General features: G+C 34.6%; 1 protein-coding gene across 5 annotated transcripts in view; it reads left to right on the top strand.

Annotated features, from left to right (window-relative positions):
• EDIL3 (EGF like repeats and discoidin domains 3) overlaps window positions 1-17,918 on the top strand; it is a 450,915-nt gene that overhangs the window by 237,979 nt on the left and 195,018 nt on the right. For all 5 annotated transcript variants that reach the window (XM_063664954.1, XM_063664955.1, XM_054489176.2 and 2 more), the window contains one exon: window positions 12,506-12,619. In XM_063664954.1, the coding sequence (XP_063521024.1) occupies window positions 12,506-12,619 (114 nt within the window). The remainder of the gene's footprint in view (window positions 1-12,505; window positions 12,620-17,918) is intronic.

The following is a 17,918-nucleotide window of genomic DNA, read 5'->3' as shown; positions in this document are numbered from 1 at the left end:
TTTTCAATTGGTATGTCTTAAAACGTCTAAAAAACTCTTTTTTTTTTTTGCAATGTCTAATTTGCTATTATTCCTTTCTGGCATATTTTTCATCTCACACATTGTTAGTTTCATCTCTGGAAGTTCAATTAGGCTTTCTTTTTTCACATCTCTATTTAATATTTTCAATATATGGAATACAGTTTTAATAACTTTTAATTACTTGTCTGCTAATTTTAATATATACTGTCTTTTCAACTATATCTTTTTTGTTTCTTGAGTGTTAATCTTTATTGGATTCCAGACATGAATTTTATCTTGCTGAGTGCTCAGTACTTTGTAGTCCTATATATTCTCTTGAGCTTAGTTTTCTTATATAGTTAGGTTATTTGGAAACAGTTTGATCCTTCTAGGTCTTGCTTATAAGATTCGTTAGGTGGGACCAATAATTTATTTAATCCAGGTTTAATTATCCCCCACTACTAAGACAAAACCATTCTGGGTTCTCTGCCCAATGCCCCATGAAACAGTTTGCTTTCCAGTCTTAGTGGTGGGAATTGGCAGTTCTCTTGGCCTGGTGTGGGCTCCAAGTATTGCTCCTTCTGGTCTATTCAGATGACTCTTTCCCCAGGAGTTTGCTCCCCTGTGAATGCTAATCTACCCTCTGCTGAGTACTTTAGAGAGCACGGCAGTGTTCAGGACTGCAGATCTCTCTGGTAGACTGTCTCTGTGTAGTTCTCTCCTGTTGGGTATTTTGTTCTACAAACACTAGCCTCTGTGGACTCTCCAGACTCCCAGCTCCCTCTCTTTCACTAGAGTTCACCAGGCTCTGCCTGGATTCTCCCTCCCTATGCCATGGCCCAAGAGGGAGAGTCCTTTGTATCTTAATGTTCAGTATGTTTAACACTGTTGTCTCACGTATTTTGTCTGAGGTTTTTTTGTTGTTGTTGTTATTTTGTTTTTTTTTTTTTTTTTGTCGTTGTGGTGGTTGTTTTTTAAAACAAGAGGGTCTGCCTGAAAATTCTGGTCCCTTTTACTATGTCTAGGCCAGAAGCAGAGTTCTCATGAATCCCAAAATTATCACTTTTAATGAAGAAAATATGCTCATTTGGCATACTTACCAATAAATGTGGGATAAAAATATATAAAAAGTAATGGCTTGGAGACAGCATTTTTGGCACTCAGCAGTGAGTTTGTTGCTTGAAGCAGATTCTTCCATGGTGGCCTTGAGAGTAACAGATGTTTTGTTGCCTCTAGCTCTGCCAGGAACCCACAAAATATCCTATAATTATGTAGATGAGATTCTGGAATGAGGGAAATCTAGCCACCCAGCTCTTTCACCTTGATGAGGACTGAAACTCCTAAGAATTTAAAAAAGGAGTCTTTTCTATATTTACCAACCACAGTTTAAGTCTCTAAGCTACAGATGTCAGTGATCTATCCGCCAAAATTGATAAAGAGTTGATGTGTTAGTTTAAAAAATAGTAAATGTCACCATTTTGGAAAGAAGTATCTTAAGAGTATTTGTTGAATTATCCCATTCAGTGTATTAAAGTTTCCACATGCTTTGCAATTTTTTGGATAAATGCTGCCTTTCATTCCTCTCCAAGACAGGGCTACTCTTCTGTGGAATATTTATAAAAATTCTACCCATTTATTTACTCTGATGATAAACCCAAATGTAGAAGTATGTGTGTACAGAAAGCCTCATCAGAAATTCACCTATATTTTCCTCCAGGGCCATAACCAAGAAACGTTCTATCAAACAATATGAATATGGTTTAACTCATATAATAATATGGACTCTTATATGTGCAGTCTTTAAACTTTACAAGATATTTTTCTCATAATTTACCTCATTGAATCCTTACAGTAGCTTTAGAAGTAGAATATAATCCTTACAATAGCTTTAGAAGTATAAGATAATTTAGAAGTCTCATTTAGGACATCATTTTTGTTTAATTATGCCCATAATATAAAATTTCAAAGGTATCAGAATATAGAAGCAGGAAGTATTCTTAATTTTATTATCTGAGTCTACATGTATCTGTGTATAATAGTTGATTTATTAGGTTCCTTTTAAGAAATTAATTCAAGGGTTAGGCAAAATTATCTTTCTGTATAACAAAATTTAACTGTGTATCAGTGCCTGTTATTGAAATGTGACATCACTTACAAGCTTTCAGTGGTTAGACATTTTTAGTGTGAGTTTTTGGTTTTTTTTATTATTTTTTTAAGTTAAGGTCATTGAAGAAAAAAATGTAATTGAACTTGGTGAACTGAAGGTTTTATTTCATTCCCTTAAAAGCCCCACTTGGTAAAAACGTATCTTAAAAAGATTTATTGATGTTAAGGCTTTCCACCCTCCACTTCCACATAAAGTGAAATAAGTGGTTACCTGCAAGTTTCATATAGTTTGTATCTTCAAAAGTGGTATTAATTGGTGATAAGAGTGCAAATTGGCGTAACCACCTTAAAATCAGTTGGGTATTATCTATTAAAGTTAAATATATGCATTATTATGACTCCGCCATTTCACTCCTAAGTGTACCCAGAAAAAAAATTCAACATACTTGTTTATCAAGAGATACGTACATGCATGTTCCCTGATGCTTTTATTTCCAACACCACCACAAATGCCATTAGCCATAGAAAGAAAAAAGCATATGGTACATTTTATGGTAAAATACTCTAGAGCAATTTCTCTACTCTGCAGTGAAAATGAACTCACTGCAGTCACCTGCAACATTTTGAAAGATGCCACAAACAGAAGATCACATATGGAATTTTTTTTTTTACTATAAAGTTTAAATACAGGCAAAAATAAGCTCTTTGGGAATAAGTATTTAGGAGACAAAATTATAAACTATACAAAGAGCAAGTCTGCGACTCCCATAACAGGCAGGAGATCTGTCACCTTTGTGTGGGTGGAGGGGAGGGTTTGAATGAAAGTGGTACATGAAGGCTTTGGACTGCTGGCAGGATTCTGGTGTTTGCCCTTGGTGGTTGTTATATGGGTTGTCTCTTTATAATAATTCTTGTAACTTTACTGTTTTGTGTCCTTTTCAGTATATATGCTATTTTTCAAACATTTTTACAAAAGGTGAATTGTGACCGAGAAAAAAATGACAAAATTTTAATTCTATAGGTATGAAATATATCAATGCCCTCTAAAAAGGAAATTGTGTAACAAATGTAACTCCTTTCATATGAGTGTAAAGTTAAAAGATATGTATAAAAGACCGTAGGAGGCAAGGAAATTCATTTTTACATAAGCAAGTGGTTGTGGATTTCAGGAATAAAAAGGGAACAAATGCCCATTAAACCCAAGCCACTTAAGATTTTGAGGAAATTACTAAGACAAATAAAGGGATTGGGGAAAAGTGTATTCCAAACTAACATTTTAGGACTGGAGTCTTTAATCTAGAGGAGAAATGCCAATATTAGGTTATTATCAATGTTTTGAGAACAAGGACTATGTATTATCCTATGTCTGTCCTTCTTAGCACATAAAATAATACCTTGAAGGCTGGTAAGAAGAGGTGATGAAGTGGGAGTACTAATATTCCCTAGTGATGGTGAAACATACGGGTGATTAGTATAGATTCTGGAGACAAATTAAATTATCTGGGCTTTAATCTCAGTTTGGCCACCTGTGTGACTCTGGGCAACTTATTTACACTTTCAGTTTATTGATTTCCTCATCTGTAAAACAGGCATAATAATAATAACAATTGGCTTGTAGACTGTGTTAATACATATAAAAGTATTAGAACGTGTTTGGTATGTAATAAGTAATCTACAAGTGGAAGGATGTGCTAATTGTTATCCATTAACTGCCATCCTGTAGTGCTGTTTGGCTATACTTGTATTATTAAACCTTATGTAGAGGTAAACTGTAAAATTATAAACAGAATACAAGCAACAAACTTTAATTTCAGCAAAAACCTAAGGAAGATTCTTTGTCCATAATGATTTTCCACTGTAGGTAGTTTTTGTTGGGGTTTGCTGAATGTACAAAATGTAAAGCATGACCATATGCTGAAAATTAAAATGCTCATAGGAAAGGGAAGAAAAAATAGGGAGAAATCACATCCAATTGACAATTCAAGTAGGGTTTCTAGATGAAATGTGCCCAGGTGAATTTGCATTTCAGATAAACAAAGATTTTCTTGTAAGTATGTCTCAAATATTTGCATGGACATTCTCTGTTTTTATTTGCCAAATCTGGCAACCGTAAATATTAGGAAGTCTATATACATTTCGAACCAAGCTAAGTATTTAAACATACCCAACATGATTATAGCCATCCTACTACCTAGTCTGAGTGATACGGACTCAACATAAATTTCCTTTCTCACTTTTTGAATTATTTTCCAAAATGTGATACCAATAATGAAATTTTAGAGAATGTGAATGAGCTTCTAAAACGCAGATCTATTCAATCCCATGTCACCTTCCACCCTTCTTGAGTTCTCTATTAACTCTCCAGTATCCAAAGACTAAAGTTCAAACTCCTTAAGTTGATTGATATGGCCATAAAAATCTGGTCCCAGACTACATAGTCACCATTATGCAGAGTATCCCCCCACACAGTCCCTGTGCATGCTTCAGAAATTCAAAGTGCTCAGCTCTCTCTGAAAATATGTTCTTTGTGTTTCTTCCTAATTTAATACAGCTATAAAAACTCCTGCTCGTCCTTTAAGCACCAAATGTATTACCTCCTGCAAGCAATCTTCCATATCTCCTTTAGGCAACACTACTGCTTTTTCTATAATCTTAGTACATTTTGTACATAATGCTCTAAAGCACATATTTCACCATATTGTATTGTAATTGTCTGTGTGCTGTGTAGAAGAATAGAAAATGAGTGATCTCTTAGAAGAGGAGCTGTTTCTATTTACTGATATATCCAATTATGCATTTTAATGCCTGATTCATGGAAAGTGCTCCTCAGAATTCTAATGAATGAATGAGTGAACAAATGGTTAAAGTCAAGCTATGTGAATCATAGCTGAGCTCCTAATACAAATCCTATCTAACCTAGCCAGTTTGGGGTTTCTGATAACTCACTATAGGAAAAACTCCAAAATGGTTGATTATTAAGATTGACTGCTAAAACCAGAGAGAGAACTAATTTGACATGCAGCTGAAAGAATAGAGTAGTTAATTTTAGATAAAACATTAAAATATGCAATTGTGTAAATAATAATAAAAATAGGAAACCAGGAAATATATACCTTACACACTTGGAGAAAAGAACTATGGGACAATGAGGAGTCACTCATAGATCTGCAGACTACTGATATCAGGAAAAATGAAATACATATTAATTTAGAAAAATAACTTCACAGAGTCAACTATTTATAACTCCATGTAATTCAAAAGCACTTTTCCCTAGTCAGCTAGACTCCTTCTCTAAAACTCAACATCCCCTAGTCTGCCAAACCAATTTAGTTTTGATATTTGGAGTTCCTTTGAGAGACTGCATTTTCCTGTTATAGCCCTTGTTACCTTACACTGTAACTGATTATTTCCTTGTCTATCTACTCTACTGTAAGAGCTTCAGAAACATTACAGATTGTGACATATTAATTGTTGCATTCTTAGTACCTAGTGTAGAACTAAAGATGGATGGATGCATGGAAAGAAGGGAGGAAGGGAGGAAGGAAGGAAGGAAGGAAGGAAAGAAGGAAGGGTGGGAGGGAGGAAGGGAGGCAAGGAAAGAAGGAAGGGTGGATGGATGGATGTGCTTCATAAGCAGAGGTTCTGTTCAGTGTTTGCAAACATTGGCTATGCTTCAGAGTCACTGGAATGCCTTTTAAAAAGTATATTACTCCCTTTGTCTCTCCCAAGACCATTTAAGTCAGAATCTCTAAGTGCATGACTTGTGCATTGATATGCTTTAAGAGCTCCAGCTTTTAAAAGAAGCATTGCTCTAATTTCATTTTTCCTTAATAGAATCCCATTAGAAATAGGCTGGAGCAACTGCCCCAAGCAAGGGACTCACTGTTACAGTACATACATGATGATCCCAAGGTTACTAATATTCCCCGTTCTTTCTTACCAATTAACAAATATTTATTGCAGGGCCAGTGACTATGCTACATGCCACTGAGGTAACATCCCTTGTTATGGTTTGCTCTTTTGTGAAAATGTTTACTGTTCTTATTGGCCTCTGCATATATATATATATATATATATATATATACACACGTATATATATATACGTATATATATATATGTATATATATATATACATATATATATATTTAAAGTCATCAAATATTTGAGTTATAGAGACATAACACCCTCTTGATAGCCCCTCATCTACCTCCCCTGGTTTTGGCTTTTATATCCCTTGGAATAGCTGTCTTGTCATACTGTGTAAATGCAAATAAAACTTTATTGGAATAATTAATATAAACAACCCAGATAATTGGGATGAATATTGCCTGGGTACTAGTATCAAAGGCATTTGCATCTAAAGAAGGATCTTAAAATAAATACTAGGATGTCAGGCTAGAGATGGACAGAGAATATGATCTTTGTTAGAAAGAGGCAATGGATAAATATCTCTTGGATTTGGGGCTTTTGTTATGCTACTGTTCTTGTAAGTGAAGGTTATCAATAAATTATTATAAAAGGTTTGTGTGTGATATGTTCTGACTGAATAATGCTGATTTTAATTAGCTACTTTAAAATGAATTACTAGTAATATAGCAGAAAGCCAGATCAAAAGGGAGTTCAAGAACAGAAGATTTAAATATATACTAAACTGGTCACAGAAATGACTGGGAAATAAATTATCTAGATAATTCTGATTGTGACATAATTAAGTTCAGCATCTGAGTGGGAGAATCAAATTCTTAGAAATTCATCTCAAATAGAAATTCAATCTTTAAAGAGAAATTGAAAGACCATAGGCTTTAAATAAGGAAAAATGTAAAAGGTCAAACCTTAAAAGGCAATCACTCATGGGAGGTCTGGAGAATATTTAATAGCTAACGGGGAGCCCAGGGAAGATGTGTTGTTAAGGATCAAAAAATAGCAGGCTCTGAAAAATAAGGTCTTGCCAACCAATTAGCAGTCAATAACAATATTGCTGGAGGAAAGATAGCCCAAGGGAAAGACATAAAGAAGTTGAGAAATTTTGTCTTCGCAAAAGAAAAAAAGCTGGGGGGTGGTCACAGTCTATCATTGTCTCCTTTTAATATATCCAAAAAAAGCATGTTCAGCCCAAGAACCGTGTTCCTTCTTGATGTTCTTGGGGGCCTGAATGTAGTTACTTATGAAGAGGAGATAGATTTATGGTTGAAATACATTGTCTTTGTCTTCTCTAGGAGGAGGTTAGATAGATATCTATCCCCAGAATGATTAGATGTCCTGGTCCAAATGGTGGTCAGTATTCAAAATATCTAAGCCATGTTGGTGCAATAAATGTGTCTAAACTACTGAGGACAGATGGCATTTTCCTGAGGAGTTCTGAGAGAACTCAAGGATGAACTGGGATAGTGATGTCCCAGAAGTGAAAACTGCTACCGTTCCTACTCTGCAGATTGCAAAGGTAAGCCAGTTGAAAACAAACTAATTAATTAGTTATTAATTGTTTTAAAAGTCTCCAGAGGAGGAGGTTCCTGGGTATTAGACTCAAGAATTCTCTATTTCATCTCTGGCCAACTAGCAGAATCTGTAATGAGGAATTAGATTACTGAATTTTTAAATATAATTCTCTGAGAAGAAGCCACACAGTTTCTGTGACCAAAAAATCATGCCCAGACAATGCATTGTTTTGAAGGCACCAATAAGGAATTAACAAATATAATTTCCATTTTAAAAACTCTTTGACAGCCTACCACTCCGAAGTCAATTTCATGGGCTTTTGGCTATAATCTGTACAATAATGATTCTGACAAAGATCCAGGACAAAGAAGACTAGGTGTAACTGAGCATTTCTCAGGATGTGGATGTGCATAAGGTGAATTGCCTCAGGGAGGAGTGCTCAATGTGATCTTAATTATACATACATATATATATGTGTGTGTGTGTGTGTGTGTGTGTGTGTGTGTGTGTGTGTGTAGTTTGTCAGTTACCAGAGTAGGCTTCTCACAGCGAAAAACCCAAGCCAAAGAGGATAGACGATCAAACACATTTACAAATCTGTAATGTGGGTTATGTATGACATACTGATAAAGAGTCTGAGTTATGCATATACAATCAATCAATCTGTGTAATTAGTTATAACAGAGGCAAGGAACTGGGAATACTTGTAAAGTACTTTTTTGGTTCAAAGTAATTTGTGTTTCCTTCTAGAGAAATTCAACTGTCTACCTTTTATTATTTTCTGTCCTCCCTCTTCCTTCTTCTCCTTCTTCTTTCTTGTTCCACCAAAAAATCAAAACAAAATGTAATATATATATATTACAATGTTATATATATATATAATTTCAGGAAACAAGGGTGAGTCATGAGTTTACATCTGGAAACTCATGTGCAGCTCTCATCACTGTGCCTCGGTGACACAAGAAGGTTGGCAGCAAAGTTTTATGTTTTCAGGACTCAGCTGACTGTCTTGATTATAAAGTCATATTTTGAAGCTGTTTTATGAAGCAAGACCTTATAAATGATATAATTATTATAAATAAGCTATAAATCTGACCGAATATGGAAATTTCTATTCATATTGGGGCTGCTTTATCAGTTTTTTCTTCGTTAATAAAATGGCATATCCTAGTAGTATATTTGGAATGGATGTGGACTTTTTTCTGGGAATAATGTCTTGATCTGTGATGAAGATAAGCATATGTAATTTATTGCAAATATGTTTAAGTTTCATTTCATTGCACTATATTCTGTGAACATTTTTATCTAGTCTTTAATTAAACATGATTTATACAAATTGAGGTCAGTTTCCATTTAGATTGCTTGCAGTGTTAATTACAGTGCAAATAGCCTTCACTGCCCACAGAACTCCTGCATTATACAAATACGTAAATGCTTCTGTGTAATTTGCAACTGTCCTCTAAGCTTGTGTATTACTGGGTAAGTACATATGCGGAAATGTTTTACTAACTTAGCTACTATATTAAAAAATACAGATAACTTAAGATAACATTATATTTTTATGAATTTAGATTTAAGTAGTTTTTGAGTTTTAAAAACATTGAAAAATGCACATTTAAACAATGAAACGGTCATTCTATCACAAATTGAGTGTGTCTACAAAGCATTTACACTTCAGGAAATGCCATTCCAATTCATCCCACTTCATCTTAACCTCTGGGTAAAGGTGTTAACTGTTGATTTTTTAGAATTGGATGTCCTTAATTATAACTTGCTTTGCTGACGATTTATAGATGGGGCCTGATGAGCCTATAACTGGAAGGTTTAAAGGTTGATTTGTCTCAATTAGATTTATGCTCACATATTTTAATTACTACTTACGGTGTAAAGACTTGGAAGATTTAAGGAAGCAAAAAACAGCAGTTACTTTGTATCGTTAATAGTATGTATAATAATTCTTGATTGTTCTCACATTGGCTATGAGAACTTCCTTCTATTAACATTACAAATCAGCAGGAGCTGGGTTTGATTTTACTCATAATATATTTCAATCTTAAAATGAGAAAATACGTAGATCCTCTTACATGAGACTTAAAATATATGTTGTACCTATTAACATCAAATCTTGTGTGGGTTTCTGTCCCATCTTCCTTTATTCATTTCTCAAGTCCATCTCACATATGGCTTCACCAGGTTCTTCTAAGGCAGAAGGGTGAAGGAAATACCCTCTCATCCTTCTCATCCTGCTCCAAATGATCATTGCCAAAAAAATAAAACCCAGTTCCCTCAGCCTGCACTAAGGGTTCATCATAATCTGGTCCCTATCTACATTCTCTGACATGGGATTCTAGCACTCTCCTTCATCTTCTCTGCTCTAAAATACTTTACTCCTGTACCTAAACACACCATCATATCATGAACATTGTTCTTCAAAGTTGTGATTCATTCTGGCTCCCTGCTTGGAAATTGACTGCCATCTATATCACATCCTTATTAATCTTAATTAAACTTTTTCTTCTTGTCTAAGATCAAATTATTTTTTGCTTATGTGGGTCCTTCAGACATGACCACTCAGTTTCCTCTCTCTAAGTATACATGAGAATAAATTTTTGCATCTAACTTTACAAAATATGGCAATGTTTTCTCTAAGATATGAAGACATTAGCCAGTTACACGTTCTCATCTAAAACAAATTGTAGTAGAGAAGATACAGATAAAGACATACTGGGCATGTTCCAAGGTAGCCAAACATTGTTATTGTCATACATACATTGAGTTGGCAATAATAAGTAGCATTTCATGTGGCTTACAAAATTTAATGAAAATGGTTTGCATGTTAGTCCAATATAAATATAGTTTAATATTAAGACTAAGTGAAATTTTGATAAGAGCAAAGAGAGCTGAGATTTTATTATATTTTTAAAAAGGAAAGAAATGACTTATACTCACCTTTTCTTTCCCCTTCCTCCCTCCTTCCCTTCCTCACTGCCTCCCTCCCTCCCTCCCATCCATCCTTCAATTTTGTACAGTTTCAGTATCAAATATTTAGGAGTCTATGATACTTTTTTTCCCCCGAGACAGAGTCTAGCTCTGTTGCACAGGCTGGAGTGCAGTGGCTCAGTCTTGACTCACTGCAACCTCAGCCTTCAGGGTTCAAGCAATTCTCTTGCCTCAGCCTCCTGAGTAGCTGGGATTACAGGCACACGCCACCACACCCAGCTAATTTTTGTATTTTTAATAGAGACAGGGTTTCACCATGTTGGCCAGGCTGGTCTCGAACTACTGGCCTTGTGATCTGCCCGCCTTGGCCTTCCAAAGTGCTGGGATGACAGGCGTGAGCCACCACGCCCGGCCAAGTCTATCATACTTTACAGTACACAGATCCATCTTTTTAGAGATTAGCAGATTCTGATTTTATCCTATTATTTGAAGTTATGAGGTACTCAAATGATTTTTATTTTTTCTGAACACAGTCATGAATTATCTTTGTTCTTAAGCTGTGATTGTCAACCAGAAACCAAAAGGGCTGCTTTTTGAGAGAAAGTTATTACCTAAGGAAATTTAGACCAGGCTTTCTACAGTGAACTTAGAATGAGAAGGTGACCAACTCTGCTTTCTGGAGGGGATACTAATTAGAAGAAAAAATGTCAAAAGAAAGGGCAAAATTGAGATTTTCGAATACTGTTTTCCTTCTTTCCTTTTAGAAGTAATTTAATGATCATCTTGCTTTAAGCAATTGTAATAACCCAAGACTTCAGAACTACCATTTGATATATTACAGGGTATCAGAAGGCACATTACAAATCTGGAATAATTTTTTTTAAGATTGTGCACATGACTATTTCTATTGTTTTGGTAGAAAGTTTGTCAGGAAATGTTTATTGGACCCCAGTAGTTTTCCAGAGAGAGTGTGATATTTTCAGGAAAACAAAGAACAGGGCAGGATAGGAACTTCATTTGTGGAGCTCACTTTCTGACAAGGTGAAAGGGGCTAAAGGCACATAAACAGACAATTTCCAAGTCTGTAATACAGTTAGAAACAAAAACAACAAACAGTTATGGAAATGAAAGCAGATAGGGAGCTCAACTGGAATAGCTCATAGGATGAGGAAGAGATGGGGAGTGGTGTGTGCTCTCCAACTACTGTACTGGCTCCCACAGAATCCAGCATGGTGCTGTGCTAAAAGGGAATGATTTGTGAATATCTGTGATTGATTGAATTAGTCATTGTTTCTTTTGCGTTCAAAGTCATATTTGTTTTCTCTGTTGTCCAAAATTAGCAAGGAAAGTAGTATAATTTGCTCAATGTTTTATATTTCATGTGATTTTGCATCAGATGTAATAGTAGTATATCAAAGGTAAGTCCCTTTAGTCATCCTAACTTTAGAAATCCTTGAATGAGATTAGGAAGTGATCACCATTTACATTTATTATACTTTGCATGTAACGAGCTTTAGCTATTAACTCTAATTTGCTTCTCATAGTATTCATCAAAGACGAACTATTTAGAAACTAAAACATCTCTGTCGGTTAGAATTTTAATGAATTAAGATGAAATGAGACAGCGTTAATTGGCAGTTGTTGCTGCAGAGGAGGTTTCTCGATCTTGTAAGTGAAACCAATTCATCTTTCTATCAGGGTTAATTTGTTTGATTTAATTCTAAGGATACACTGAATATTTCTCCAAACTACTCATATTTATTTTCAGAATGGGAGAGTGGTTTAGTTCCATTGGCCTTTCATCTGGATTCTGAATTTTATTTGAAATTGATTAAATATAATGGTTAATAAATTGTTGGTTTTAAGCAGCATTTGTATTACTGACTAAACACACACACATGCCTACACACACACAAAGGAATAGCATTACTAAGACATTTGTGTTTCAAATGTCTAAAACTTTCCGATATCTAATCATTTTTTACCAATAATTTTCTTCCTCTGTCCTTTCTGTTTTCCTTAGACATAAATGAATGCGAAGTTGAGCCTTGCAAAAATGGTGGAATATGTACAGATCTTGTTGCTAACTATTCCTGTGAGTGCCCAGGCGAATTTATGGGAAGAAATTGTCAATACAGTAAGTATTTGCATGTGTGTGTATGTGTGTGTATATATATATACACACACACACACAAACATATATGTATGCATATATATTTTTATGTACATCATCTACATTTATTTTGAAATCTGGGCCAAAATCAATATTATTTGTTTCAGAGTGCATAATCCATTGAAATGGTACTTTTCATATTTGTGGTATGTTATTAACACACACATATTCTCTAGGATGTCTCATTTAGTGCACAATATGCATAGAAGTGGTATCTTGTGACCTGAAAAGAATGACAACATTTGCTCAGATGCTAAAGTTCCATGGATCCCATTTTGGTTTATGATTATGTATATGACTGAAATTTCTACCACCAGAGTGACACTTTGGTTCTGAGAGTAAATTGAGAGCATTGAAACCAGATAGACAGGGCACGCTGGTTCATGTATATAATCCCAGCACTTTTAGAAGCTTCAGTGGTAGGAGCCCAGGAGCTCAAGAACATCCTGGGCAACACAGTGAGAACCCATCTCTAAAAAAAATGAAGTAAAAATAAATCAGTTAGCCTCTATTATAAATAAAAGGTAAAAATAAAGGAGGACTCATTTGGGCTGTCCCACACACTAGCAAGAATGTTGCACACTATTTATTTGTCTTATTAGAAGCTGAAGAAAGTAGGGTCTTGAAATGATGCATCAAATGACAGGGCAGTTATTTGTCTTAAGTGTTTACAAAGACCAGAAAGCACCACTCACCTAAAAAAAAAAAAAAACAAAACAAAAAAACAAAAACTGGGAAAAAGTAGTAACAGGACTAAAGTCAATGCAATAGGGCCTAAATGGGCCCAAACACATGTTAATAAGAATACTAATGCTATAGCCTTATAATTATTGGACAATTAGAGGAAAGTTCATACTGCTACTGCTTTGATGTATATTGTATGATCTGAGCACCACAACAACATTATGCAAATTCAGAATGTAGATGCAAATGAGACTTCAGATGCACAAACTGAGACACGCCTGATGTTGTTTGCCCAAGCTTTCACAGCTATTTAGTGACAGAAGCAGTGCTACAGGTTTCTGATTCCCCACTCAGTGTATTTTCCTCAAGACTGAGATACCTGTTTAAATAGAGAGGTATAATATAAACATGAATATACATGACATGTCCATTCTTTATCACAGACACACACACATACCACATAGTTCTTTCTCTTCAGCCATAGTATGAAATGTATTTCTCATTTTCTTTTTCTTTCTTTCTCTTTGGCCATGGTATTTATAAAATAAAATAGGAAATATTGTTGAATAATTTGATATATAAGTATATATAAATAAAATAATGATATAAAATCGGATGCTCATTACTGTAGTCCTGACAAACCGCACAAAATAATTAAACTCTGAATATCATAGAAAAATCTTGAATTGGGAAAAAAAAAAACTTTCTAAGCTTAAAGTAATTGAGGAAGGACATTGAGCATGAGTTGATGAAGAAAGGTGCAGGGCACAGAAGGATGGAAAGGGAAGGCTGAGTAAGTAGTTTGACCATACAACCAACTAGATCAATAGTCATCCAACCAACTAACCTAGAAACCTTCCCATACAGCATTTAACCACCCACTAAGTTAACTCAAGCTCAGGTTCAGCCTCTCTTTGGCCTGTCCCAGGCACAGCACTTGCAATTATTTTTGTTTCATGGAACTTGAAGATGGCTGCTCAGTCAACACTGGAAGTTGTGCTAAAAAGCACCTCCAAGATGTCTGTCAGTGAACATCTTATTAATATCATGATGAACAAAAAAACTGATGTCAGTGACTATTTCACCTTCATTCAGCAAAAATAGAGAATTTGTACCTGAATAGAGAACCTTCCAGGAAGGAACTTTGGCATAGTTTAAAACAATACCTGGATTAGAGCATGTCTAGGCAGGGTAAGACCACCTCGGACCCGTAGGAGGCCTGACTAGGGGAACAATTGCGGGGGAGAAGCCTTCCCATTTTCCTAAAAGGAGGATTGAATGGGGGACATATCATAAGAACCCTGCCTAGGGATGAGTGTCACTCTGCAGTGATGAATGAGCCTAAGAAGTGGCACCTGAGGGTGTGGATATCCTAGAAGAGGAGACCTAGAATGTGGAGCTCTAGGGCATGGAGGAATTGGGAAACAGGTCGAGTGGATAGGCTGGGGATGAGGGGTTTATGAGACAGACAGTAAGGCTATGAAAGAGGGAGAGATGCCCCTGCCCTGTCATTAGTTTGGGCCTAGTGTCTTCCAACCAGTTTTTCATGTTGTGTTTAATGAAAACCTTTGCTTTTCTGTGAATTAACTTTATATTGATGTAACATTTATATTTAAATTCAGACATCTCTTTGAAGATACATGTGATAGTGGCATGCCTCCTTTCAACTGTCATATGATCTGGCATTCTAGCATTTCTTCTATTCTCCGTGCCCTGACAAAGAGATCAGTCACCTAGGGAGTTCCCTAAAATATTTTCCTATTGGGGTGTTTGCTTTTATTTTATTAAACTTTAAGGACATATAACAAATTAAGGATCTTTATTCTGCCTATTGTCTAGGTTTCTTAGGATATGGTTCTACTTTTTTCTGTAGTCTCTTAAGAGTTTTTAGAAAATCTAGAGTAAAAAGGGGTAATGATTTAGTTTTGCACATTGAGAACTTAGAGAATTTGCTTACTGTGGGGTACATAGAAGCGCCTACAGGTTACAGGAGGTACCAGCTCTAAGCTGCTTGAAGGTAAGATCTTGGAAGTTGTTGACAATACATAGACGATAACTCCTGTGCTGGTTTCTACCCTGGAATATGATTGACAACCCTTCTTCTGGACTTTGTATCATGCAAGTCCCAGAGGGCAGCCTTTTCCTCATTTTTTACCAGACTTTCAATTTTAAACTGTATATTAAGGCTGCCTTTGCCAATACAATTAAATGAAATATTTTCAAAACTAGTGATATACCACATTTTAAAAACTCAAATATATTTATTTTAAGTTAAACAATTAAAAGCAAGATGTTTTTGTTGAGATATTCCCTTGATAAATATTACAAAAATAACTGTGAATTATTTACTATAATGTATGTCTTTAATTAATTTAGCTATTAAGCACTTTTACTTTGTAAGGAATAAATTTATATCTAACTCTATTATGATCTGTGGCAAAATTATGTGGTAAAAATTATTATGCAAATCAATTACCTATTGAACATTTTCAATAACAATGAAATTATTTCATGTTAATAATAAACCTTTTAATACTAGGCAAAAAAAGTTTCCTGTAGTTTTTTAAATAATTATCTTCTAATTATAGTTATAGGAGAGTTAAGGCAATAATACATATTTCTGATTTAAGTAATTTCAGTTTAGACTTCTAGATGTGATTCATACAACTTATTTACTTTGGAAGATCTCAATTCTGTCTTAGTTTTATTATTTATTTATTTATTTACTTACTTATTACAAGGTTTGGTTAAGTTTTATTATTTTTATATTTTACATGAAATTACATTTAATATGTGAAAATCATTTAGATGTTCCTGTAGTATTTATCACAGCATTACAGCAATTCTTCTAATTAAAGTCCTAATATAATTCCCCTGTTCATTTTATTTATTTATTTATTTATTTTGAGATGGAGTCTCACTCTGTCACCCAGGCTGGAGTGTAGTGTCACAATCTCAGCTCACTGCCTCCTGGGTTCAAGCGATTCTCCTGCCTCACCTCCCTAGTAGCTGGCACTACAGGCACGCACCACCAAGCCTGGCTATTTTTTTTTTTTTTGTATTTTTAGTAGAGATGGGGTTTCACCACTTTGGTCTGGTCTCAAATTCCTGACCTCAAATGATCTGCTCACTTTGGCCTCCCATAGTAATGGGATTACAGGCATGAGCTACTGAGCGCATCCCCTCCTTCCTTTTAAATGTTATAAGCTCAAGTGTTCTGACAGTTATTTCCATAAACAGCTTGAAAAGAAAATGATGATGAATTGGAATGAGAAAACTGTTCTCATAAGAACAGATAAGCTTTGTCATCTAAGTTTAACTGAACATGATGTTTAAACTAGATTAAGTGCAATGAAAATTAATAACACTTCAGTTAACTAATATAAAAATAAGTAGGATTGTTCTCATTTATTGGACTATGTGGCCCACAATACCTGTATACATTTCCCTCCTGGTTGTTTAAATATGACATTATTAAATTTCAGCAATGGCACTCAAATTCATTTTTATCACTGGCACTACTTTGGGAAAGTAAGATAGATTTCAAGGGAGCTCTTATAATGCAACATCCACAAACAATTATGACAAACAAACAAACACTTGGGTGATCTCAGAGGGTTTTACTAAAAATTAAAACTAAAATCTTCTAGTAAGGACTAAGTGATGTTTCCAAATATCATAATTATCCAGTTTTTGCAAATTTAATAAAATAATGTAGATAATTATATAGTTGTTTAAGAATTCTGTGATATTATGAGGATATTAAAATAATACCTATGAATATATTTTGAAAGTGGTAAATTAATATTTTCTTATCTTCATTATTTGAGCAGCTTTAACAGTTTTAGCCATCATTATAAATTAACTAGTATTTCCAAGCACATAAACATAGACAATATATGCTGTGTGTGTATATATATAATATATATTAAAAATATATAAAATATATATTATATAAAAATATATATTATATATAAATATATATATAAATATATAAAAATATATATTATATATATAAATATAAAATATATATAAAAATATATATAATATATTTTTTCTTTTTTTTTTAAGACGGAGTCGCTCTCTGTCTCCCAGGTGGTTAGAGTGCAGTGGTGCAATGTCAGCTGGCTGCAACCTCCACCTCCCAGGTTCAAGCAATTCTCCTGCCTCAGCCTCCCAAGTAGCTGGGATTACAGGTGCCTGCCACCATGCCTGGCTAATTTTTTTGTATTTTTAGTAGAGATGGGGTTTCACCATATTGGCCAGGCTGCTCTCAAACTCCTGACCTCAGGAGATCTGCCCGCCTCAATCTCCCAAAGTGCTGGGATTACAGGTGTGAGCCACGGTGCCCAGCCCCTATATTCTTTCTTTTGATATCAATGTGTACTACCAAGTATATTTGTTTAAGTGCATACTTATTCACTGAAAATTGCTAAAACATTGCAGAGATAAATACATGATGAGATTTGTATTTTTATGCTCAATATTTAATTATTGCTTTTTAAAAGACAAATTTGTAAATAATGACAGACAAATCTTTTTTGTTTACTAAACTATATCTTTTCACCAATTCATATAT

Source organism: Pongo pygmaeus, chromosome 4 (genome assembly GCF_028885625.2).
Source record: "Pongo pygmaeus isolate AG05252 chromosome 4, NHGRI_mPonPyg2-v2.0_pri, whole genome shotgun sequence".
Lineage (NCBI taxonomy): Eukaryota > Metazoa > Chordata > Mammalia > Primates > Hominidae > Pongo > Pongo pygmaeus.
The sequence above is the reverse complement of the archived record's forward strand: the minus strand, read 5'-3'. Positions and strand labels throughout refer to the sequence as shown.